A 27,148-nucleotide genomic window follows, 5' to 3' on the forward strand; every position below is an offset into this window, starting at 1 on the left:
TCCAGTTGCTATGGTGTTGATGGAAGCTTCATTTGCTCTGTAGTGCAAAACATGCTGGGTATTTCATCAGTACAGCTGGAATGTTAGAGAGCACTCAAATTCTAGAATCGTGTGGAAAGCGTAGAGCAATGTAGTATGTATGACTTCCAACTGTTTTTGTTTTAAATGCTCAAGGTTTTGTTCTCTCTTCAGAAAACAGTTGGCAGTACAGTACTGTGTAACACATTTCCATTCGTATCTGTGTGTGTGCCTGTGTGTGCGCGTGAGACCAACAATCACATCATGATCGAAGCTTTTATAACGAGCGAAGATTCTGCTTAAAGATAAGATCTTCAAGATTCAGACTTCACCCTTTCAGGTCTTCAGAATCTTTTTTTTTTATTATTATTATTTATTTATTTTTTATTTTCAAATGGTTCAGCCAGCTTATTCCAGAATGGGTCATACTGGAACATTTAGACCGATAATGTACCGATACTATACAGAGACTTTGTTTAAAAGTGGTTACATGTGATTGTTTAAAAACAAAAAACAAAAAAACGTATACTTTTCTACTTTTTTTTAACTGGTGTGTCTCAATAAGAGCATACTTATACATTTAGCATCCCTCTGTCTGCCAGATTTTAATATTGTATTGTTCAGTTTTGTACACGTGCCGGTACTGTATAGGGAGAATGGATACTGTAAATACTGTAGAATATGTGAACAGTATGTTTGTTTTTTTTTTTTTTTTTTTTTTTTTTTTTAATTTAAATAGGATTTTACTCAAAATAAATGTCAGCTCTTTTGAAATACAATTCAAAAGATATGTTGTATAGTGGAATAGTATGTAACAGGATTCTAATCAAGATTTAATGTTTGGGACCTTTTTAAAAATGTTAGTCTTATGAATTCAATTCTCTTTCAAGGTGGCTGGCTACAGTCAGACACAGTGAGACATGAGACTTTCAGCTCTTGAACACCCCGCTATGTGTGGAATTCACTATATTGAGAGCACCAGACTGCTCTCACTTGAGCAGTATGGCAACCCAGAGGTGACGGCTACGAGACATTTGTGAATTAGCCTGGGGTTTTGTAATTGTGAAGCAGCGTTGAAACCCAGAGTTGAAGGCTATGAGAAGCTTGTGAATTAACCTGTTGGGTGGTGGTTTTGTAATTGGGGCTAAATGAGACCAACACCGATCCCACTTTGTGTCCTGACTGCAGGTAGAATGTATGCAACTACGTGAAATAGCTAGCTGCGCTTCCAAGAATCACTTGAAAGATATTTCCTTTCCATACCTGTTCTGTCTGGACAAACCTGAAGCATTCTGAGTCATATAACTCATAGGGCAGGTTACAAAATGCAATGACTAAACATGTATGCAATACTGTACATTTCCAGAAAAACAGCACCCACTTCCCCTCTGTCATACTCCTTTTGTGTGACAAGTAAACCTATTAGCTATTTAGACAGTACTCACTAAATATAGGATTTGAGTTGAGAGGTAAGGAATAGACAGCTGTCCATGCTAAACAGTGTGCTGTGTTCATCACTGTCAATGATAGACAGCTGTCCATGCTGAACAGTGTGCTGTGTTGATTGCTGTGAGTGATGTAATACACCCTGCTGGTTGCCCTGCACTTTTCTATGACAGACTCATAAACAAGCTGATTCGATCACACTACTTGCTGAGATCCAAAGTAGTCACTAGCAGCATATGATACAATCTTGGTTGGCATTGTGTTAAAGCTATAGAGTCCCGTATGGGTTATCACTCAACCCATCTATAATGAACACTGAAAAATAACCACATGCTTGATTTCTTTGCTCACACATGTTGAAAATATTTTTGCATGTAGATACCAGGGGTGTTATTTTTGCAGGAAGATACCAGGGGTATTATTTTTGCATGTAGATAGCAGGGGTATTATTTTTGCATGTAGATACAGACATGTTATTTTTGCAGGTAGATACATGGGTATTATTTTTGCATGTAAATACCCGTTGTGTTATTTTTGCAGGTAGATAGAGAGGTGTTATTTTTGTATGTAGATACCAGGAGTATTATTTTTGCAGGTAGATACAAGGGTATTGTTTTTGTAGGTAGATGCAGTGGTATTATTTTTGCAAGTATATATACAGGGGTATAATTGGCGTCGGAGGGAAAAGTCTTCTCAGCCGGTACTTTTTCTGTGAATGCTGCAAACGTCTCAGTGGGCGTGTACAGCTGTGAATCCACGTTCCTCTGGACACACAGCACTTCTAACATTCTATTGTGCAAGCAGCAGCAGCAGCAGCAGCAGCAGCAACATGTGCCTATTCGACAGGGAGGAATAAGCTGAACAAATACACTGCACAAGAGATCAAACTAAACTAGGATCATATGTAGTAAACTAACACCTAGGAACATTTAGCATGGTCATGGGCCACTGCAGCTCTAAGAGGGAAATGCTGCAGGATTGAAACACTGGATGTGAAAATAAAGGATTACATCACACACAGAGCCCCCTGTGTATTATCAGTTATCATCATATCATTCAGTTCTATAGAGTGTAAATGGATTCATTTCAGTTTTCATTTCAGTGAATGGGTATTATTAACAAGTCATTGATGACTGTGCTCAGCTTTGTGCTAACATCTGAGATTAATTACCTGCCTTCAGTTAGAGCAGTGAAAACCAGGTATTTTCTCTGAAAAACCATCATGGACTGTGTTTCAGCGCCCCCAACTGGCCAGGCCCTGGTGAGCTCAAACGCAAAAGAAAAGACAGCTTATGTTGCTTCCTGGTACACAATCACTTCCTGTGCTTCAGGTGAATATTCCCTGAAAATGCAAACTAAAATCACCTACAGCCCAGGAAGTGATCAGAAAGAAGCAGTTTCTGTATTTATTTTTATTTTTACCGTTGAACTTCAAAAAGAACGATGAAGCAAGCAGAAGATCTGAATCCCAATGAAAGTTGATGAGAATTGTGCATTTACATACATCACTAACTATAGACACAATGTGTGGGCTATACTGCTCTGTGACTCTGATACCATGGGACACCATTGGAAGTGTTTGAGAGACTCTTTCTAGAATACAAATCAGTAGATGTATTTATTGAAATGTATATTTATTTATTTATTCATTCAAATGTTTTTTGACACAACATTGGCACTGATCACAGTCTATAGAAGCTTCCCATCACAGCTAGAGCACACCTCAGTCCTGACTGGTAATAGCTTGTCTTTCAGCCCCGGCTCTTATCAAGCAAAGACTGACATTGAGCCCAACACTGACACACTAATGTCCTCTGAGATCAGACCAGCAAACTTATTTCAGCAACCACTCCAGAGGTGAAGATCATGAAAGTGAATTAGTTGAGTGAGCCACTCCCCGTGAAGCAGTGGAATTGTGATGGTTTCTAGTCCTGTGTTTGCTGAAATATATATCAATGTCTTCTCAGATGGTAAAGCTGATCAGTTACACCAACTATAAAAGAATGATACAGTACGTGTTAGACTCTGCAGTGACAATGAAAAAACAGACATCTTAATAATATACCTTGAAAAGGCTACCTGTTTACACCATTTGTTTTTTTTATACTGCTGTGAGATTTCAATGTGACAGGTCTGTAGAGATTCCATGTCTGCGCGTCAGCTCTGATGTTGTGGTTACTGCATTCAGATGACACAGGGATAGGTACTGACTGACTGACTGACTGTCTTTCTGTACACACACACACATATATATATATATAATGATTACCATTACATGAGAGTAGATGTTGAACTTCATGCTAATTTGAACTCGGCTCTCACCAAGATAAGCACCAACTAAGACGCAGCTTTGCAGTAAACTAATGTGATCCATCTGCATCTCCATCCATTTGCATTGTTTTCCATCTGATGATGCAGATATCCTTCTGTCTGGTGTTGATTGCTGAAGTGTAATGCTGGCTCCAGGGATCAGCTCATTTTGCCTCCCCAGCGCATCAGCACACACAACGGCTGCGATGCTGGCTTCAGGGATCAACCCAGTGCGGTCTCCCTAGCGCATCAGCATGACAACCGTCTGGATTGAGCTAAGTGAGGTACATCTCTGGGGTCTTCAATTGGGCACCTTCCATCCTTGGTGTTTTGTTGACTAGCCCTCAACACCTCAAGAGGACTCAACAGTGATTCTGGTGTTCCAGCATCACCCCCCTCCATCCCCCACTCAGCTCAGCCCAGCTTACTTACCCGTACATCAGCGTTGCTTTCTTTCTATTGTGCTTGAGATCCCCAACCAGAATCTTTCTGTCTGAACCACAGCTAGTTGCTGCTCCTTTCTGTTGCTTCAGATAAGTTCTTCACTGTGCGACGCAACTCTATATATATACACACACAGGTAGTGGACCAAAAAATGGAAACACCTGGGTAAATGAGGGACACCAAGTCAAAGGTGTGGCTCATGTGTTAATTAAGCAAATAAAATCACAGCATGTTTAGGGTCATGTATAAAAATGCTGGACAGGCCTGGTTGCCTATAATTATGGCTAGCATGGCTGCAAGAGGAGACCTTAGTGACTTTGAAAGAGGGGTGATTGTTGGGGCGCGTTTGGCAGGAGCTTCAGTGACCAAAACAGCTCAACTTGCTGATGTTTCACGAGCATGGTATCTAAGGTGATGTCGGCATGGAATTCCAAAGGAAAGACATCATCAGCAAATGTGGGTGGAAGCGTAGGATCGTGAGAGCCATGCATTAATTCTAAGTGCAAAGGCAAAACAGGCGAGCAACTGCAGATCAATTGACTGCAAATTTCAACCTGGGGTGTGAGCAGCCAATTTAAAAAAAAATCACTGAGAACTCTACAGTGGAAACCATAGTCAGGTTCCAGGGCACAAACTGCTCATCACACCTGGCAATGCACGTTTGCGAGTCCAGTGGTCCAAAGAGCACAGGCAATGGACTACCGAGCAGTGGAGAAATGTGATATGGTCAGATGGATCATCCTTCACCATGTTCTCGACAAATGGATGAGTGCACATGTGGTGCAACCCTAAAGAACTCTATAGCCCTGAGTGCTTGGTTACAACAGTGAAGGGTTCTGCTGGTTCTGTAATGTTGTGGGGCACATTTGACTGGCATGGTTTGGGTGCACTCATTTCCTTAGAAGGCAAGGTCAATGCTAATCGCTACTTAATGGTACTGAGTGATCATCTTCACCCGATGTTGAAGCATTTCATTCCTGCCGGGGGGAGAGGGTGTCTTCCAGGATGACAATGCCCCCATCCACAGAGCACATGTAGTCGCCCAATGGTTTGATGAGCATGACACTGATGTTATCCATATGTTATGGCCTTCTCAGTCAACCGATCTGAATCCAATCAAGCATTTATGGAATATTCTGGAACGACGCCTGAGACAACGTTTTCCACCTCCATCAACCGGGTGTGAGTTGATTTACTTTCTTGTGGAAGAATAATGCTGCATCCCTCCTCCACAATTCCAGAGGCTGGTAGACTCTTGCCATGGTGCATACAGGCCATACCAGCCTCACATAGTGGCCCAATGCCCTATTAAGTGACTTTACATTGGTGTTTCCATTTTTTTGTCCACTACCTGTATACTATTTATATATATATATATATATATATATCTATATATATATATATATATATATATTATATATATATATATACACACACACACACACACACACACACACACACACACAACACACACACACTGTATTTTGGAAGTATTCATCCCTTTGGACTTTTTCACAGTTTGTTTTGTTACAACCTGAAATCTTGATGCGTTTAAATGGGATTTTTTTCCCTTTTATTTATACAACTTACTCAACACTTTGAACAGTAAGAGTAAGAGTAAGTTTTATTATGAAACAACAGTTAATTAAAAATAAAAAAAATTAAATATCTTGGTTATATAAGTATTCACCCCCCTGAGTCAATTCTTGATAGAACCACCTTTGGCAACAATTACAGCTGTGAGTCTTTTGGGGTAAGTCTATCAGGTTTGCACAACTGGATTGTGCAATATTTGTCCATTCTTCTTGGCAAAATTGTTCAAGCTCTGTCAAGTTGGATGGAGATCGTTGGTGGACAGCAATCTTCAAGTCTTGCCACAGATTCTCAATCAGATTCAAGTCCGGGCTTTGAGTGAGTCACTCTAGGACATTCACTTTATGTTTTAAAGCCACTCCAGTGTCGCTTTGACTGTATGCTTGGGGTTATTATTCTTCTGAAAGGTGAATCTCTGTTCCAGTCTTTGTTCTTTTGCAGAATGAAGCAAGTTTTCCTCAAGGATTTGCTTGTATTTAGCTCCATCCATTTTGCTCTCTACCCTGACAAGCTTCCCAGTCCCTGCCAGTGAAAAGCATCCCCATAGCATGATGCTGCCATGACCATGCTGCACAGTAGGGATGTTGTTACCTGGATGATCTGCTGTGTTAGGCTTGTGCTAGACGTAACACTTTGCATTTAGGCCAAATATTTCAATTTGTGTTTCATAGGACCACAGAATTTCTTGCCACATGCCTTTTTGCAAATTCCAAGCGGACTTTTTTCAGAAATTGCTTCCTTCTTGCCAATACAGGCCAGATCCAGGCCAGGTTTGTGGAGTACTGAGCTACTGACACATGTACATTTTCTACTATCTCAACCTTGGAACACTGTAGGTCTTTCAGAGTTGTCATTGGCCTCTTGGTAGTTTCTCTGACCAATGCCCTTCTTACCCGGCTTCTCAGTTTGGGAGGATGGTGTGCACTAAGCAGATTCTGGGTGGTGCCATATACCTTCCACTTCTTAATGATATTCAATATTCAATGCCTTTGAAATCTTTTTATACCCCTCTCGTGATCTGTGCCTTTCGACAACTTTATCCCGGAGTTGTTTTGACAGCTCCTTGGTCTTCATGGTAGTATCTCTGCTTTGAATGCACTACCCAAATGTGGGATTTACAGAGACAGGTGTATTTAATCTGAAATCATGTGAACTACTTTTATTGCACACAGATGGACACCATTCAACTTTTTGTGTGAATTCTGAAGGCAATTGGTTGCACCTGAGCTTATTTAGCAAAGGGGGTGAACACTTATCTAAGGAAGACTTTTCAGGTTTTTATTTTTATTTGATTTGTATGTGTGTGTATATATATATATATATATATATATATATATATATATATATATATATATATATATATATATATATACACACACACACAGTGCCTTGCAAAAGTATTCAGACCCCTGACCAATTCTCTCATATTACCGAATTACAAATGGTACATTAAAATTTCGTTCTGTTTGATATTTTATTTTTAAACACTGAAACTCAGAATCAATTATTGTAAGGTGACATTAGTTTTATGTTGGGAAATATTTTTAAGAAAAATAAAAAACTGAAATATCTTGCTTGCATAAGTATTCAACTCCTGTGCTGTGGAAGCTTCCAGTTTGCAGCGATGATAGAATTTGCCCTAACAAGGACACAATTACCTTACCATTGGCCTCCACCTGTGAACCATTCAAGTTGCTGTCATATTTTCTGGATAAAAACCCCACTGTTGAAGGATCATTGGTAAGGCTGTGAATCTGAAGGAAAATGAAGACCAAAGAGCATTCTACAGAAGTAAGAGATAAAGTAATACAAATGCATAGATTAGGGAAAGGGTACAAAATAATATCCAAGTGTTTGGATATCCCAGTGAGCACAGTTGGATCAATAATCAGTTAGTGGAAGCTGCATCACACCACCCAGGCACTGCTAAGAAAACGCCGTCCCTCAAAATTCAACGCTCAAACAAGAAGGAGACTTGTGAAAGAAGCCACAGAGGGGCCAACAATCACTTTGAAGGAGCTACAGAGTTCAGTGGATGAGAGTGGAGTAATGGTGCACCAGTCAACCATATCAAGAGCTCTGCATAACACTGGCCTGTATGGGAGGGTGGCGAGAAAGAAGCCGTTACTCAAAAAGTACCATCTGAAAGCACGTCTGGAGTTTGCCAGAAAGCATGAGAGTGACCCAGCTGCGATGTGGGAAAAGGTTTTGTGGTCAGATGAGACCAAGATAGAGCTTTTTGGCCAAAACTCAAAGCTCTGTGTGTGGCACAAACCTAACACTGCCCATGCCTCAAGACACACCATCCCTACAGTGAAGTATGGTGGTGGCAGCATCATGCTGTGGGGATGCTTCTCATCAGCAGGGACTGGGCATCTTTTTACAATTGATGGAAGAATGGATAGAACAAAATACAGGAAATTCACCTTTCAGCAGGACAATGATCCCAAGCACAAGGCCAAAGCAACTTTGGAGTGGCTCAAGAACAAAAAGGTGAATGTCCTACAGTGGCCCAGTCAAAGTCCTGATCTCAATCCCATTGAGAATCTGTGGCACTTTTTGAAAATTGCGGTCCACAAGCGTCGTCCAACCAACCTGAACAACCTGGAGCAAATCTGCCAAGAAGAATGGGCCAAAATCACTCCGACACAGTGTGCAAAGCTGGTACATACTTACCCCAAAAGACTTAAAGCTGTTATTGCAGTGAAAGGTGGCTCTACCAAACATTAATGTGTGGGGATTGAATACTTATGCAAGCAAGATATTTCAGTTTTTTATTTTTCTTAAAAATATTTCCCAACATAAAACCAATGTCACCTTACAATAATTGATTTTGAAAACAAATCTAACAGAAGGAAATTTCAATGTACCATTTGTAATTCAGTAATATGAGAGAATTGGTCAGGGGTCTGAATACTTTTGCAAGGCACCGTATATACAATCGCTTTCTATTTAAAGATATAAATCAGAGATGTAGCTTTATAATAAAACAACACATTATTACATAACATGCAGAAAATTAAAAATAACATGCAAAATCAAATTGTATTCTTTGACTAAAGTATTTGGGCACACTTACATTAGTATTCTGTCTGCCCACCCTTTGCTTCCTTTAAAGCTTGCAGTCTTTTTTTGTATTTTGAAACCAGTTCATGGCATCTTTCCAGAGATATTTTTGTCCATTCTTAAACACATACAGCTTTGAGTTCTACATTTGACTTTGGTTTAATGTTTGCAACAGCAACCTTCAGGTCAATCCACAACATAACGATGGGAAAGAAATGGAAGAAATGGAGCTGGAAGAAGTGAGACAGCAACAGGATCTTGAGGAACTGGCACACCCACAATTCATGGAAGTCTGCATCACCCCTAACAGACTGAAAGCCACCAGGGAGATAGAAGGTCAGAACAGCTGGGTTCAGGTAGGCAGAAGCAGGGAAAAAAAGAAACTTCGTCAAACACAACCACCAGAAATCAAAACAACCAACAGATTTGAGTCACTTCAGAATTTTGATGAGCAGAACCAACAACAAGAGAATGAAAGGAACAACATCCAGGACCCTATTGACAGTGGTGACCAGACAGCAAAAAGAAGGGAGGTCATGATTGTTGGGGACTCCATATTGAGAAACACAGCAAGTTCAATTCGCAGTTTGGACCCCCTTACTACAACAGTGTGCTGCCTTCCGGGAGCCTCGGTCAAGCACATCACTGAGAACGTGGACAGGCTCCTAGAATGAACAGGAGATGACCCGGTAGTAGTCGTCCACATTGGTACAAACAACATTGGAAGAGACAGACCAAAATCCCTGCAAAACAAATTCAGAGAGCTAGGAAGGAAATTAAAAGAGAAAACCAAAACTGTGGTATTTTCTGGTATACTACCCGCACCTTGCAAAGGACCAGCTGGAAATATTTAATCAAAACGCATGGCTGAAGATGTGGTGCACACGGGAAGGCTTCACCTATCTTGATCATTGGACCACATTCTACAGCGAGGACTATCTGTATAGACGGGATGGACTGCATTTAAATAACAAGGGAACTAGTCTACTCGGAGAAAAGATCCTCGAGCAGGTTCGGAAGCATTTAAACTAGAAAGGAAGGGGGGAGAAATCAACAAAAAAAAACAGAAGGGAGACCGCATCAAAACAAGAACAACAACTCAGGTAAGACAACCATTAAATGTATTTATCTAAATGCTAGAAGTATCAGAAACAAAATTCTAGAAACAGAAACATAAGAAACAGTCTTGAAGCCCAGGTGTTAAACCTGGACAAAGAAAATAAACCCGAATCAATATGGGTCAGAATAACGGACAAAAATTCAAAAGGCATAATAATAGGAGCATGCTATAGACCGCCAGATTCAGACGGTGAGCACAATAATCTGTTATACAATGACATTAGAAATGTGTGTAGCAAAGGAGAAGCCATACTAATGGGGGATTTCAACTTCCCCCAAATAAAATGGGAAAACCCGGTGGGTAGCGCGAAGGATGAAATTGAAATGGTGGAAATGACAGATGACTGCTTCCTAACACAATTTGTGAAGGCACCCACTAGAGGGGAGGCATGCCTTGATTTAGTCTTTTCAAATAACGAAGATAGAATAACTAAAACAGAGGTCAGAGAACCACTGGCAAACTCAGACCACAACATGGTCTCATTTGAAGTGTTTTTTAAATCCCCAAAAGAAATGACTAAAGCTAAGGTTTACAATTTTAGAAAAGCAAACTATGAAGGTATGAAACAGAGACTAACAGAAGTAGATTGGAGTAAAATAGAGAAAACACCCACAGAAGAAGGATGGTTGTTCTTCAAAGATGTAGTACTAGAGGCGCAAAACAATTATATCCCTAAATTAGACAAATCTAAATGTAAAACTGAATTGCCAAAATGGTTTAATAGATCAATTAAAAAAAATATTCAGCGAAAAAAGACACTTTACAGAGCATTAAAAAAGGACCAAAAAGAAAGTACGCAGAAAGAGTACACAGAACTGCAAACGCAAGTCAAAAAGGAAGTTAGAAAGGCCAAGAGAGAAATAGAAATGAACGTTGCTAAGGGAGCTAAAACCAATTCCAAAATGTTTTTTCCAATATTACAACAGCAAGAGAACATTCAAAGAGGAGATTAAATGTTTAAGAGATACAAATGGCAAAATAGTAGATGAAGAAAAAAAAATAGCAAATATATTAAATGATTACTTTTCACAAGTTTTTACAAAGGAAGATACTGACAACATGCCCCACATGTCATCCAGTTCCTATCCAGTTTTAAATAACTTTAGCATAACTGAGGCAGAAGTGTTAAAGGGACTAGGAGCTCTTAAAATAAACAAATCCCCTGGGCCGGATGAGATCCTCCCAGTAGTACTCAAAGAAATGAAAGAAGTAATTTACAAACCGCTAACCAAGATCATGCAGCAGTCTCTTGACACAGGGGTGGTACCGACAGACTGGAAAATTGCAAACGTAATACCGATCCACAAAAAGGGAAACAAAACTGAACCAGGTAACTACAGACCAGTAAGCCTGACTTCTATTATATGCAAACTTATGGAAACTATAATAAGATCCAAAATGGAAAATTACCTATATGGTAACAGGGTACTGGGAGACAGTCAACATGGTTTTAGGAAAGGGAGATCGTGCCTAACTAACTTGCTTGATTTTTTTGAGGATGCAACATCGATAATGGATAATTGCAAAGCATATGACATGGTTTATTTAGATTTCCAGAAAGCTTTTGACAAAGTCCCGCACAAAAGATTAATTCTCAAACTGAACGCAGTTGGGATTCAAGGAAACACATGTACATGGATTAGGGAGTGGTTAACATGTAGAAAACAGAAAGTACTGATTAGAGGAAAAACCTCAGAATGGAGTGTGGTAACCAGCGGTGTACCACAGGGATCAGTATTAGGTCCTCTGCTATTCCTAATCTACATTAATGATTTAGATTCTGGTATAGTAAGCAAACTTGTTAAATTTGCAGACGACACAAAAGTAGGAGGAGTGGCAAACACTGTTGCAGCAGCAAAGGTCATTCAAAATGATCTAGACAAGATTCAGAACTGGGCAGACACATGGCAAATGACATTTAATAGAGAAAAGTGTAAGGTACTGCACACAGGAAATAAAAATGTACATTATAAATATCATATGGGAGATACTGAAATTGGAGAAGGAATCTATGAAACAGACCTTGGAGTTTTTGTTGACTCAGAAATGTCTTCATCTAGACAATGTGGGTAAGCTATAAAAAAGGCTAACAAGATGCTCGGATACATTGTGAAAAGTGTTGAATTTAAATCAAGGGAAGTAATGTTAAAACTGTACAATGCACTAGTAAGACCTCATCTTGAATATTGTGTTCAATTCTGGTCACCTCGCTATAAAAAAGATATTGCTGCTCTAGAAAGAGTGCAAAGAAGAGCGACCAGAATTATTCCGGGCTTAAAAGGCATGTCATATGCAGACAGGCTAAAAGAATTGAATCTGTTCAGTCTTGAACAAAGAAGACTACGTGGCGACCTAATTCAAGCATTCAAAATTCTAAAAGGTATTGACAGTGTCGACGCAAGGGACTTTTTCAGCCTGAAAAAAGAAACAAGGACCAGGGGTCACAAATGGAGTTTAGAAAAAGGGGCATTCAGAACAGAAAATAGGAGACACTTTTTTACACAGAGAATTGTGAGGGTCTGGAATCAACTCCCCAGTAATGTTGTTGAAGCTGACACCCTGGGATCCTTCAAGAAGCTGCTTGATGAGATTTTGGGATCAATAAGCTACTAACAACCAAACGAGCAAGATGGGCCGAATGGCCTCCTCTCGTTTGTAAACTTTCTTATGTTCTTATGTTCTTATGATTCAAGTCTGGGGATGGAGATGGCCAATCCATAACTATAATCTTCCTTTTTTCAGATATTCCATTGTCAACTTCGTAAAATGCTTAGGGTGATTATCCTGTTGGAATACAAACTTCTATGCAATAAGCTTTCTAGCACTGGGTAACAAAAGAGTGTACAACATGTCTTCATATTTTACAGCATTCATTGATCCTTCTACAATACAAAGGTCGCCAGTGCCTGAGGAAGAAAAACAAGCCTATACCATCACACAACCTCCATCATGTTTAACACTCTCTCTTCCTCCAAACATATTGTTGCTTTCTTAGTGAAGTATATTTTAGATTAGCAGATTTTAGATTTGCCTGACCATAAAATTTGTTGAAGAAATCATCAGGCTTCTTTAAGTATTCAATGGAAAACTCCAATCACTTTCTTTTGTCTATTGTTTTTAACAAAGGTTTGCATCTTGATTTTTGCCCATTTAGAGCATTTATTTGCAATAAATAACAAAAAAGATGCAGTGTTGTCAGACCTCGTATAATGCAAAGAAAATAAGTTCATATTCATTTTTAAACAACACAATACTAATGTTTTAACTTAGGAAGAGTTCAGAAATCAATATTTGGTGGAATAACCCTGATTTTCAAGCACAGCTTTCATGCGTCTTGGCATGCTCTCCACCAGTCTTTCACATTGATGTTGGGAGACTTTATGCCACTCCTGGCGCAAAAATTCAAGCAGCTCGGCTTTGTTTGATGGATTGTGACCATCCATCTTCCTCTTGTTCACATTACAGAGGTTTTCAATGGGGTTCAGGTCTGGAGATTGGGCTGGCCATGACAGGGTCTTGATCTGGTGGTCCTCCATCCACACCTTGATTGACCTGGCTGTGTGGCATGGAGCATTGTCCTGCTGGAAAATCCAATCCTTAGAGTTGGGGAACATTGTCAGAGCAGAAGGAAGCAAGTTTTCTTCCAGGACAACCTTGTACTTGGCTTGACTCCAGTGTGCTTTTGGCTTTGTGCTTCGGGTCATTGTCCTGCTGAAATGTGAATTGTCTTGGCTGACTCAAACAGATTTTATTCATGGATTCGCCTGTACTTTGCACCATCCATTCTCCCCTCTGTCGTGACAAACTTTCCAGTCCCTGCTGAAGAGAAACATCCCTATAACATGATGCTTCCACCACCATGCTTGACAGTCGGGATGGTATTGACTGGGTGATGTGCATTATTGGGTTTGCTTGAGATATAACGCTTGGAATTTAGGCCAAAAAGTTCAATTTTTGTCTCTTCTGATCACAAAACCTTTTTCCACATGTCTGCAGTATCATCTATGTGCTTTTTCGCAAACTCCATATGTGCTTTAAGATGAGGCTTTTTGAGTAATGGCTTCTTTCTTGCCACCCCTGTATATGATGGAAGCCATGCAAAGCCAAGGGGTGCTGCCAAACCCCCAGTACCCATAGTTCCAGCACCCTTGCCATTGAAATTTTCTTGTACCCTTCACCTGCTCTGTGCCTCTCTACCACTTTTTAACCCTGACTTGTTGGCAAAGCTCCCTGGTCTTCATGGTTGCTTTATTGGATCATTTTGTGAGTTGCAGCTTGAAAGTCTTTATATACATGAGGGAAATTATCTACAAGTTAAACCACTTTTAGTGCACACAGGCTGAAACCATTTCACTAATTTTGTGACCTTTCAAACAAATAATTTGCACCTGAGCTGATTTAGGATTGCAATAGCAAAGGGGTTGAATACTTATGCAAACCACTGTGTGTGTGTGTGTGTGTGTGTGTGTGTGTGTGTGTATATACACACACACAATGAAAGTAAAAGTGAATATATATTTCAGAAGATTTACTGGAATTACTTTAAATTATAAATAAACATATACATAAATAAACAGGAACTAGTGTTTTCTTCATCTCAGATAATACTGTATTTGTGGACTTTGTAAAAAAGTTTGTTCACCTTTGTGCTGTGTACATCATGATAGTTTCCTCCGTGTTCATCATTTTTTATAGTTGTACGACGTGTGGAGCAAATCCTTGGCGAGTCTTTAATTAAAAATGTTTAAAAACAATTAAAACCCATTTAGTACAATGTAGTAGAAATGAGCAGTGTAGCAGTATGTTTATACAGGGAGCCGAGTAATACAACATCGCTGCTAATATTAACCCATAGTTAATGTGAATTAAATGTGAATGGAACAAATTCAGCAGGAAATTGTGTGGTAGTTCTTATGTAATTCCGTAGTTACTAATGGAACCAATGAGGCGATTCCTTGAGAAAAACTCCCTGATTTCCCTCTGGTTTGAAAATCAGTCGTTGAGGTGTATAATAAAACTCCCTGATTTTCCTCTGGTTTGAAGATCAATAGTTGAGGTGTATACTACTGTCATTAATACCACCTGCTGGGCACACTTCCATTCCCTATATAGGTGTCCACCATGCAGAATAGAAAGAATCATATGATATTACAAACAAACATCGACATTTGAAAACAAGACACCTGGTATGACACTAGGTAAAAGCAGCTTCTCAGTTTGCTCGCCTTGTCTGCCAGGAAATCTTTACACCTACACCTCTTGGGTTCTTTAACCTCAGTAGTATTATTCGGTCATGCATGGTACTGGCTGCAAAGTGTGTCAGTCACTAGAGGAGGTAGCTGGTTGGTTAATGACTGGAAAGAGTCCCCACGGTGGGGTAATTTCACTCTCCAGGGAATCTGAAAACAAAGGCTTGAAAACTTTTTTTTAACCATAGTGAAGTACCAGATAGCATGTTTAAAGTAAGAATGTGTCTTTGCTAAAACATAGATTCTATCAAAACTACCCATTTGAGAGATATAAAGGGAACATATGTGTGTTGGTTGTCGAATGAATCTTGAAAGCTCCATGCTGTGCTGGTGTGGTGACATATCTACACAGGCTGGAACACTTGTTAGCTAATGAGATTTCTCCCTCTATTCTTGCCATTTTACAAACTGTATTTAATTCATGAAATCAGGATTGATACAAAATTCTGAATATGGTATTATGGTACAATAAAGCTAAACCTACTCCTTAAAATTGTGGTTAAAAGTGTTCTTACCTGTCTCTATGTTCAAACTTTTCATGGAGACCAATGTTATGCTTTCTTTTTCTATATCAGCAGAATTGCTGGAGAAAAAAAATAAGACGGTATTGATGGGCATTCCATCCAGGCATGTCCAGTGCCTATTTTTAAGTCTCACCTTAGTATTTCTATTTAAAGGAGTGATAGCTAAGGTACGCCTTCTCTTACCTGTTATTAGTACTATCACCTGTGGGTGTAGGAAACATCTAAAATGGGAATGTGTGAAAACCTGTTCTACTGGTCACTCCTTTAAGACAAATAAATAACAGTGAACAATGATAACTGCAAATGATCAATAAATGTCAAACTAATATGACCCACAAAGTTTTCTGTCTTCCATTAAGCCATTGCAAGACAAGTAAGCAACAGACACTTCCTCTGATGTCTTTAATTGATCTGACGTCAGAAATGTTGTTCTCTGGCAAAAAAAAAAAAAAAAAAAAAAAAAAACTAAATAAAATAAATAAACACTATTAAAAATAGAACACAACTGTATACATAAGACTGTAATTATTATTATTAACATTAGAAATGGGAGATTATAGAGTTATGGGACCGTGGACATTTGTGAATGCCAATGAACAACATTTCTGACATCAGATCAATTGAAGTCCTGCATAAAAGGTTAATTCTCAAACTAAACACTTGGGGGATTCAAGGAAATGCATGCACATGGATTAGGGAGTGGTTAACATGTAGAAAACAGAAACTACTGATTGGAGGAGACACCTCAAAATGGAGTGAGGTAACCAGTGGTCTAACACAAGTTACCCAAAATGAGCTAGACAACTTTCAGAACTGGTCAAACACATGGCAAATGACATTTAATAGAGGAAAGTGTAAGGTACAGCATACAGGCAATATAAAATGTGCATGATAAATACCACATGGGAGAAGATACTGAAATTGAAGAAGGAATTATGAAAAACACCTAGGGGTTTATGTTGGCTCAGATATGTCTTCATTTAGACAATGTGGGGAAGCTATAAAAAAGGTCAACAAGATGCTCAGATATATAATGAAAAGTGTTCAATTTAAATGAAGGGAAGTAATGTTAAAACTTTACAATGCATTAATGCATTAATAAGACCTCATCTAGAATAATGTGTTCAGTTCTGGTCACCTCGTTGAAAGAGTGTAAAGAATCCGACCAGAATTATTCCGGGTTTAAAAGGCATGTCATATGCAGACAGGCTAAGACAATTGAATATATTCAGCCTTGAACAAAGAAGACTACGCAGCAATCTGAATCAAGTATTCAAAATTCTAAAAGGTATTAACAATGCCGACCCAAGGGACTTTTTCAAAGTGAAAAAAGAAACAAGGACCAGGAGTCACAAATGGAGATTAGATAAAGGGGCATTCAGAACAGAACATAGGAGGCACTTTTTTACACAGAGAATCATGGGAATCTGGAACGAACTCCCCTGTAATGTTGTTGAAGCTGACACACTGGGATCCTTCAGGAAGCTGCTTGATGAGATTTTGGGATCAATAAGCTACTAACAACCAAACGAGCAAGATGGGCCGAATTGTCTCCTCTCGTTTGTAAACTTTCTTATGTACTTATGAATACTGGAATGAGTAGAAGTGACTATCATTCCCTGATTCTTTCCATTCATAAGCAACCTTTATTTAGTCCATTGTGATTTACACTGAAAAGAGGGTAAAGGTTGAGGAAGAGAAGACCATTAAGTGGCTGAGGTAGGATTAGGATGGCACCATTTTCAATTGACTTTGCAGTTGAATAGCATTCCGAGAAGTACCTCAGGTAAGATTTTTTTTAAAGGAGGTGACAGCAACTGTACCAATGAAGCATGGTACAAAACTACAGTATATGGTGCAGTTGATTATTAGATTACAATATGCATTGCATTATTATTATTATTATTATTATTATTATTATTATTATTATTATTATTATTATTATTATTATTATTATTATTATTATTAGTAGTAGTAGTAGTAGTAGTAGTAGTAGTAGTAGTAGTATTGTTATTTAACATTCTTACATGTAATATAATGCTCTTGAATCGTTATTTTCATTCTTTTTCTTACCTTTCAGACACACCCGAATCTCCAGACTTTTTACCTTTCAAAAAGAAAGACTACTAAGTTGGGTTCTGTGACAGGGAGTGCCATGCTGCTTTATTAATGTAGATAACTGGAACTAGTGAGGACTCTTCCAGATCTCTAAAGAGGCTCCATGCACTGGGATACGGTTGATCTTCACAACTCTGGAACACAATCTCAGTGGTTGCTTTTGAATGGATCGTAATCAAGGGTATGGAGTTACCTGCTTGCATGTACATATCACTTACATGATTCCATTTATTTATAGAACCCCTCATTCTGAAATGTAGTTACTAAGCGTGTCTTAGAATCTTCTGGGGGGGTGGGGGGGGGGGGGGGGGGGGGGGCGTACAAAGGCACCCTGTTTGTATTTTTCTCTTAAACTTTTACAAACAATTCCAGCTCATGGGACCGAATCCTAGGGTGGTGTTTCCACCATTGCTGGGACCATAAAACATTAACCACTGCATACAGTAGAAGTACTTTTCCATGTTACTGATAGCTTTACTTTTTATGTAGTTGTGGCATACTTGTTAAGCCTGAAACGATTAATCAATTCTTGCAAGTCTTGCAATAGAATAGAGTAGGAGAGCCACAGTTGCCTAAACCTTACCTTAGCCTATTATATTACGCTTGGGTTCAGCAGTTTAGTGCTATTGTTTTAAACACTGGAAATTGTATTGGCTTCTTCATGTGGGAATGTAAAGGGTGAAAAAGCTAAGCATTCTTTTTTTATGTAGTGTGTCTACTCTTTTTACCTGGATTTTCTTCAGAATTTCTGAATGTTTAATCAAGCTTCGGCCACAATAATCTCCAACAACATCTCAGGTGAACTGAAGGTCAGTGGGGTCCTCTGAAACCATGACCAAGTCAATCATCTCTTTACATCCAGGAACCTGAGAGCAGATGTCAGCAAGCTACCAGCCTCTGGAGGACAAAGGCCAGCCCTGCAGGTCACTGGGCTCATTTGCCAGTAAGGTGCCTCCCAAACTTTAGGTGCACCAGAGTCAATGCAGCACTCCCTATGAATCCCCAGGAACTTGCGTTCACCTGACTGAATGACTCAGCCTGCACACCATGTGGTTATGCCTTTACCAGGGGAGACTTTCACGGACCCAGGACCAAGCATTGTTTAATGAAGAACATAAAAACAGTAATTCTCAAGATGCAGACTGTAATAGGTAACCTTATAGCCACACAGATTGTAATACCCTGTCTGTACCAAGTTTACAATTAGAACTTCTGTAGATCTATCAGTGTGACAAGTGATAGCGAACAGTACTGCATCAAAGGTCAGACCCATGAAATGAACCTATGGTCATTATTTAAGCTGAATAAATCTAAAATAAAAGATACCTTTGGCTTCCTTGGATTGGTTGCACTTCCCTCTCAGATTAACAACAGTGACCAGAATCACCATGACGACAATCAGGATCAGAATCAGACTCATTACACCTAAAAATTAGAATTAATTGGCTGAGTGATTACTGCACCCAAACAATTCTCACCCCAATCAACTTTCTCAACTTCATTAAAATGATCAAACAGACTTTTACAAAAAATAACCTCTACCCATGGCTTCAAGCTTGTTGAATAGTTCCATGTATCTGCTCCCTCTACTGCCTTTATTCCAACACAATCAAACCCTTTTAAAAGCACTTCAAAGGTATGAAGCATAATAAGTGTTGATTCTACAAATACATCTGTTTTTGTGGACCTCAGATATAGCACTTGGAATTGCATTGGTTTCTGTGGGTCTCATTAATACATTGCAATCATTAAAATATTCCATAAGAAAATGTACGAGCGAGAGGAGGCCATTCGGCCTGTTAAAGCTTTTTAGCTGATTGATCTCAAAATGTTGTCAAGTTGGGTCTCAAAGCATCTAAATTATTCTACCTCAACAATATGACTAGGTCACCCATTCCATCTCCTAACCCTAATCTTAGCCCTACCCTCACCACTCTTTGTGTGAAGAAGTGTCTTCTTCGGCAACATGACTAGGTAACCCATTCCATGATATTATATGGTTTTGATTGTCTACAATAATAAGCCTTTTAATGAACAGTTTTAGTACTTGCACCCTTTAAAAATTAAAACAAATATTAGTATGTGATTTGATAATTACCAAAAGCTAACATGGTGAGACTGTTTTGTGGTTGTTCAGTAGGAAAAGCAGATGCCAGTAAAGAAGATGTTTCATTTTCAGTCTGAGTTGATAAACTTGTCAGCCCAGAAAAGTCTGTAAAACAGAAAAAAACAACAACAGGTTATTCAGACATTTATGTCTCATTCCCATTGCTTTCGGCTTCAGCAACCACAGTGAAAGTATAATTGGATAGGACTGTAGAGATGTTACATTACACCGTGTAACAAATTATTATTATTTTTTTGGTTCCTGGGTAGTAAGTGTTATTTCCTAATTGCTTATGCCTCAAAAGTATAGAAAATTGCTATTATTCCCCACAAACTTTGCTTTTATGGCCAGGACAGTGATATTTTGAAATTCACCTATTTTCCAGAACATTCCAGATAGATTCAGTGTTGAATAAACTTGCAGTAACTTCTAGAACTTTCTAGAACTTTCCAGTAATATAAATAGTAGTATAAATACAGAGGCCTTAAGCCCACCAGTTCAGTTTAGTTCCAGCTGCCTAAGTGGATACATATCTGCATTTTTGTGACGTGGCATCAAGAGGCTGCAAGCATCCGGCAGATGCATTTTTCTATGTCTGCGGCCAATTTATCAACACAAGAGCGAAAAAGTACTCCGTGGAAGCATCTACTAAGATGTGTGAGGCCTACAAGGCATATTTCGGCATGCCTATCGGGGATCAAAACAAACCCTGGGCACCTCATTTCACCTGCGAGCACTGCGAAAAAAATCTGGAAAGTAAGATGGACAATTGTTGCTCGGAATTTTATGTTATAAAATTTGTTAAAATTTTTTAAATTGTAAAAGTTTTTAATTTTAAAATGTTTTACAATTTTCAGTGTTATTGAAAAAATATATCATATATGAAAAATGTTGCGATAATCTCTTACACATTAGTCATGGGTGAAATAAATATATTTTTGTAGGATGGTACAGAGGGGAAAAGAGAGCCATGAAGTTCGCTATCCCAAGAATTTGGCGGGAACCCACTGACCACTCAAGCAACTGCTATTTCTGCATGGTGGACCCTTCCAAAAGTCGGACTGGCAAGAATGCACCTGCTATCACGTATCTGGACCTTCCTTCATCCATCGCCCCAGTGCCACACTGCCATGAGCTCCCCGTACCCACTCCTCCGGAGAGAGAGCAGCCGTCTTTAGAAGAGAGCAGCAAGTCAGAGAGTGAGAAAGACGTTGTAGATCCATATGACAATTTCAGAGGTGGAGCTGAGGAGAGAAACCCATACTACCTCAACCAAAAAGACCTCAACGACTTGATTAGAGATCTTGGTCTCACCAAGTCCAATGCCGAGCTTTTGACGTCTAGGCTCAAGCAGTGGAACTTGTTAGATGAAAATGTGCAAGTCGCAGATCAGAGGAAGCGTCACCAACCTTTTTCCAGCTTCTTCGCCCGCCAAGATGGGCTCTGCTTCTGCCACAATGTGACCAGTCTGTTCGAGGCAATCGGAATCGCCTGTAACCAGAATGAGTGGCGCCTCTTCATTGACAGCTCATCCAGGAGTACTTAATGGTAACAAGTACCCGTCTCTTCCCCTGGCTCACTCGGTGCACCTCAAAGAGGATTGCAACAGCATCAAGACCTTGCTGGACGCCTTGAAGTATGATGAGTACGGCTGGGATGTCATAGGAGACTTCAAAATGGTGGCATTCCTGATGGGTCTCCAAGGCGGTTTTACCAAGTTTCCCTGCTATCTTTGCCTTTGGGACAGCAGGGACACCAAGGCGCACTACCACAGGCGGGACTGGCCACAGCGGACCGAGTTCTCTGTGGGGAGGAACAAGGTCAAGTGGGAGCCACTGGTGGACCCCCGGAAGGTGCTGATGCCACCACTGCACATCAAATTGGGCCTTATGAAACAATTTGTCAGAGCTCTAGATAAGGAGTCGGCAGCCTTCAAGTACCTTTAAGACTTCTTCCCTAAGCTGTCTGAGGCAAAGATCAAAGCCTGGGGTCTTCGTCGGACCACAGATAAAGAAGATCCTGGAGTGCAATGAATTCCCCAAGAAGCTCACTAGTAAGGAGAAAGCGGCTTGGAACAGCTTTGTCGCAGTGGTTCGGAGCTTCCTGGGCAATCACAAGGCCGAAAACTATGTGGAGCTGGTTGAGACTCTGGTGAAGAACTACGGCACAATGGGCTGTAGGATGTCCCTCAAAGTCCATATCCTTGATGCTCATCTTGATAAATTCAAGGAGAACATGGGATCGTACTCAGAGGAGCAAGGCGAGCGCTTCCTCCGGGATATAGTGGACTTTGAACGCCGCAACCAAGGACAGTATAATGAGAACATGATGGGAGACTACATTTGGGGGCTGATTCGTGAAAGTGATTTACAGTATAATCGTAAATCTCGAAAAATTACTCACTTCTAAATCTTTTGTTGTCATTTTTGTATTACTTTAGTATAAATACATGTTAATTTGGATTCATATGTTGTTTTTTTCTGACTTTATGTGAACGAAAAGACACAAATTCGCCCGTTTTCTTATTGGAAATAGGTAGATTTCCTCTAAAATATCACTGTCCTGGTCACAAAAGCAAAGTTTGTGGGGAATAATAGCCATTTTCTATACTTTTGAGGCATAAGCAATTAGGAAATAACACTTACTACCCAGGAACAAAAATTGTGTTACATAGTGCTGTCAAAGTGAGGAGATTATAGACATCATACTGAGATTAACGGGTAGGACTGTAGAGATGTTACATTATCAAATTGAAGAGATTATAAACATGCAAGATGAGAGCATTGAAATTCATTCATGATACAGAGGTGAGGGAATTGAAATCCATTAGTGATACCTTTAAGTCACTGAATTTCCTACAGGCCAATAATTACAAAGAAAAAACAAATATCTGAATATTTCTCTATGTGACACTAATGTTCTAACCATTATTTTATGCTTCTTACCAGTTCTTGCATTGTCCCTTGCGGACGTCATCAGGGGCAATTTAGATGTAGTCACTAGTTCAGAGGGTGAACTTTCTGTAGATCCAGAGCTTACAGTTGGTTCAGCCCCTAAGAAAAACACAACACACACACACACACACACACACACACACACACACACACACACACACACACACACACACACACATATTAGAATAGCATTCATTTATACAATTGTTTTTATAGCATTACGTTCAAGTACCAACACATATTGTTCACAGGAATCAGTACTGTGGCCTTAGTTGTCCTCAGCTGTTTTTTTTTTGCTAAGTTTCAAGAGTGACGCTCTTACATCATCCCCATTAGAGAACCAGAAGGGCAGAACTGCACAGAACAAATCATGTAGTGATCGTATTGAATTCACTTTCACATTCTGTGTAATTAAGATAGAGCAATGTATTACTGCCCACTACCTGGAGAGGATGTAAAACTGCTGGTCGTGGTGTTCAGTTTGCTGTGCAGCAGCTCAGTCGTAGTGTTCGGTTTGCCATCTTCGTTTCCTGGATAGAGAAGCCAATAAACTTTTATTTGAAGGTAGAATAAACAGGATGAACAGAAATGAATAATTTTGTCACCCACATATCATGCATGTTATTTGGTTTTCAATTTTCTCACTCATGTATCATTAATGTTATTTAGTTATCCATTTGTGTTTTTTATTTGTCATCATAGCCTTGAAACTTATTTTTAAAATAAGTCATCACAGCACAGTTGTCAACAGCAAAGCTCATACCGGTATTGAAACTAATAATCAGATTAGTCTCACTCAGTTACCTTTAGTCACATTAATGAAGCTAAAACTCGAAAGCCCTAGAAGTAGGAAACATATTGCTTAATGGTGAGGTTTCACTGAATTTTAAGGTATATCGGCCCCCAGAAATCAGGATTTTGCTGTACTTAAAAAAAAGTAATTAGGTTTCAAATATTCTGGCAAGATGTCTGTAGATATTAGACAATTTTTAGAAGATTCTATCACACATGTTTTGTAAACACATCTAAATTGAATGTACAAATTATTTCTTGCTGATTGGTTGTCTTAAGAGGTGGTGATAAAAATTGGAGCTGCTATGTTTAAAGCAGGGGAGCTTGCTTTGTAAGAAACTTATAAATCAGGGGAGCTTTTTAAACAAACAATGGCTCTGTAAAAAACTTCTTGAACATTCTTTTCAGCTATAAAGTTCAGTATCAGGAATATTGAGCATTGCAGAGACTGTAAATTATCGTATGGACAATAGAGTTACCTTTGAAACTGATGTCAAGCTTTAATTAAAGGAAAGATGACTATGATAATTAGCCTCCAGAAAGAATGACTTTGGGACTTTGTTTGTAACTGTGAAGAATTATCAGGTTAAAAGGTTGCAAAGTTGATTATCTGAATGGAACCTGTCTATACTCTCAAGAGAAGACCTTTGCTCTACAAAGACAGATGGACCAGTGAAACTAGACAGGAACCGAAAACCTTTTCTCTGCCTTTTCAGTTCCATCACCTCTGATCCATCTTAGAGCAACTGTGTTCAAACTGCTAGCTTGTGACTTTGAATACAGTAACAATCTCAAAGACTGGTTTGATTGCAGTTGGAAAAAGCGAAGACACAGAGAGGCACAGACAACCTCAGCACTATTCCAGGACCCGATCCTCAAACAACTTCTAATGAACTGGTTTGATGAGTATAAACAGGTTCACATGACATTACCACAGACTGGGAGCTCTAAGATGTTAAACTGATGGATTGCTTAATTTAACTCTCTCATTGATGTTAATCTGTAACTGTGAACTAAATCACTTCTTATTCACTAGCTATTCTGTAACTTTGTGAACTGAATCACTTCTTTTTTCACCTTCATTATATAGTTGAATTTTTAAAGTATTGGATTTCCCAGATAATCTGAGACTACCACACGTCTTGGTCAAACTTAAGGGATGATGGTCTTAAATAATTTAACACTCTGAATCTTCTTGACAATATCTAAAAAAGTTGTGCTATGTGGGTGAAGCCTTTAATATAGTGTTTTAATCAATGAATAAAGCCTGAAAAATCTTCAAATGATCCAAGTAAGTGAAAGCTTACTTATTGTGGTTGAGGAAGGCACTGACAGAGCTGAAGTGACTGCTGACTGTAGAGTGGGGGGTACAGTCGAAGAGGAGGGAGATGATGTAGCCTTGTCTGTTGTCTGTGTTGATGTTTCTGCCTTGGCTGTATAAAAAAAGTCATGAATATGGTTTGAAAAGTAAATACAGACAGACAGACTAAAACAGTCACATTTAGATATGTACAGTATATGTACTTATTTGAGGCAGATTCAAACCCAAGTAAAAGGCATGAATGAATACACAATTGGAGAAGTGTGATCTCAGGTGTTCTTGATGGTGAGGCTTATACCTGCTGTAGATGCTGCTAATGGGGTTGGACTTGGAGTCACATTCTTTGTATCCATGGTAACTGTAGTGGTGAAAGTTATCTCTGTAGAGTTCAATGTTATACCTGAAAAGAAATTAAAAGTAACTGATCATTTACATTTATTAGAGTCCCCAATAAAGCCAATTTTGAACATATCAGTTGACACCTGCTGTAAACTGTATAGTTATACAGCACATACCAAGATTCAGAGCCTCAGATCTACTGTACAGCTGTACCGTACACACCAAGATTCAGAGCCTCATGTCTACTGTACAGTTATACAGCACATACCAAGATTCAGAGCCTCATATCTACTGTACAGCTATACTGTACACATCAAGATTCAGAGCCTCATGTCTCCTGTGCAGTTATACTGTACACACCAAGATTCAGAGCCTCATATCTCCTGTGCAGCTATACTGTACAAACCAAGATTCAGAGCCTCAGATCTACTGTACAGCTGTACCGTACACACCAAGATTCAGAGCCTCATGTCTACTGTACAGTTATACAGCACATACCAAGATTCAGAGCCTCATATCTACTGTACAGCTATACTGTGCACATCAAGATTCAGAGCCTCATGTCTCCTGTGCAGCTATACTGTACACACCAAGATTCAGAGCCTCATGTCTACTGTACAGCTATCCTGTACACACCAAGATTCAGAGCCTCAGATCTCCTGTACAGCTATACTGTACAAACCAAGATTCAGAGCCTTGTATCTACTATACAGAACCATGCACCCTACAGTTCAACACAAACACAGTACATTGTTTACAATAGCTACACAACACACATGCAATATGTATTGTATGCAATTCCATGTGCTGGGCCTCTGCCCTGTTGCACTGGCCTTTACACTTACACATTACAATGCAAATCTTTTCACAGAAGCCTTAGTTTCTACTGTGACTGCGCTGTAATATCCAGGTAATGGCTCTCAACAGGGTAAGACTTCAGAAGATTTAAAGACAATGGTAATGACTACACACCTAGCCTGCTCTACTACATGCCTAGCGTGCTCTACTACAAGACTAGCCTGCTCTACTACAAGCCTAGCCTGCTCTACGACAAGACTAGCCTGCTATACTACACGCCTAACATACTGTAATATGCTGCGGTTCATTTCAAAGTTATGTAAGAGGGAAAAGAAGATCAGAAACAAAGCGTCAGGTACACTAGGTATTTGTTATTACATCCCCCCCCCCCCCCCCACAAAGGGATAGAGTGGAGATGGTGGGAAGCCTACAGGTACAATTATATCTGTAATTGTGATGACACTTTGTCAGGACGCTCTTTAGCATTGGTTATGTATATTAGGGTCTGCCTGTGTGTCCATCTTAAGCATTTCAGTTTTAGCTCGACATTCATACCAGCTCAGAAAGATTTACATTTGCTTCAGTAGTTTAATGAACTTTAATGATTGTTTTTCACAATAAATGGGACATGTTATGTTTTTTACCACTTGAAAACAGGAAACAATTTACATCCGTTACAGAGAATTCAGAATAAAATCTTTTTCCATTATTTCCTTTCCCACAATCACTTTGTTACACCGACCTCAGGGTGGTCTTAGAGTTGCCATCACACAGCATGCTGCTTTATAAGGAGGATGAGATAAAGAAATGGACCCTACCTCTGGAAACGTTAAAACATATGATCCACAAGAGAACGCAGGCTCGCAGATCCACCTTTTCCAAGTACATGTTCTCAGGGAGCAGGCTAAACCCAGGCTGTTACTTGTACTGCACTGGAAAAGGTGGGTGT

At 39.4% G+C, this 27,148-nt stretch overlaps 1 protein-coding gene across 1 annotated transcript; it reads right to left on the reverse strand.

Moving 5' to 3' along the window:
• Positions 1 to 3,085: 3,085 nt before the first annotated feature.
• Positions 3,086 to 27,148, reverse strand: LOC121296817 (endothelial cell-specific chemotaxis regulator-like). Its single transcript, XM_041222641.1, has 11 exons — positions 27,018 to 27,148; positions 25,361 to 25,462; positions 25,049 to 25,174; positions 23,393 to 23,479; positions 22,941 to 23,048; positions 19,987 to 20,100; positions 19,215 to 19,313; positions 17,844 to 17,877; positions 15,762 to 15,829; positions 14,640 to 14,725; positions 3,086 to 3,457 (listed from the first exon to the last, which is right to left on the reverse strand). Exons 1-11 carry the CDS (start codon positions 27,085 to 27,087, stop codon positions 3,449 to 3,451), a joined length of 903 nt encoding a protein of 300 aa, XP_041078575.1. The 5' UTR covers positions 27,088 to 27,148; the 3' UTR covers positions 3,086 to 3,448.

This window comes from Polyodon spathula, chromosome 22 (assembly GCF_017654505.1).
Source record: "Polyodon spathula isolate WHYD16114869_AA chromosome 22, ASM1765450v1, whole genome shotgun sequence".
Classification (NCBI taxonomy): domain Eukaryota; kingdom Metazoa; phylum Chordata; class Actinopteri; order Acipenseriformes; family Polyodontidae; genus Polyodon; species Polyodon spathula.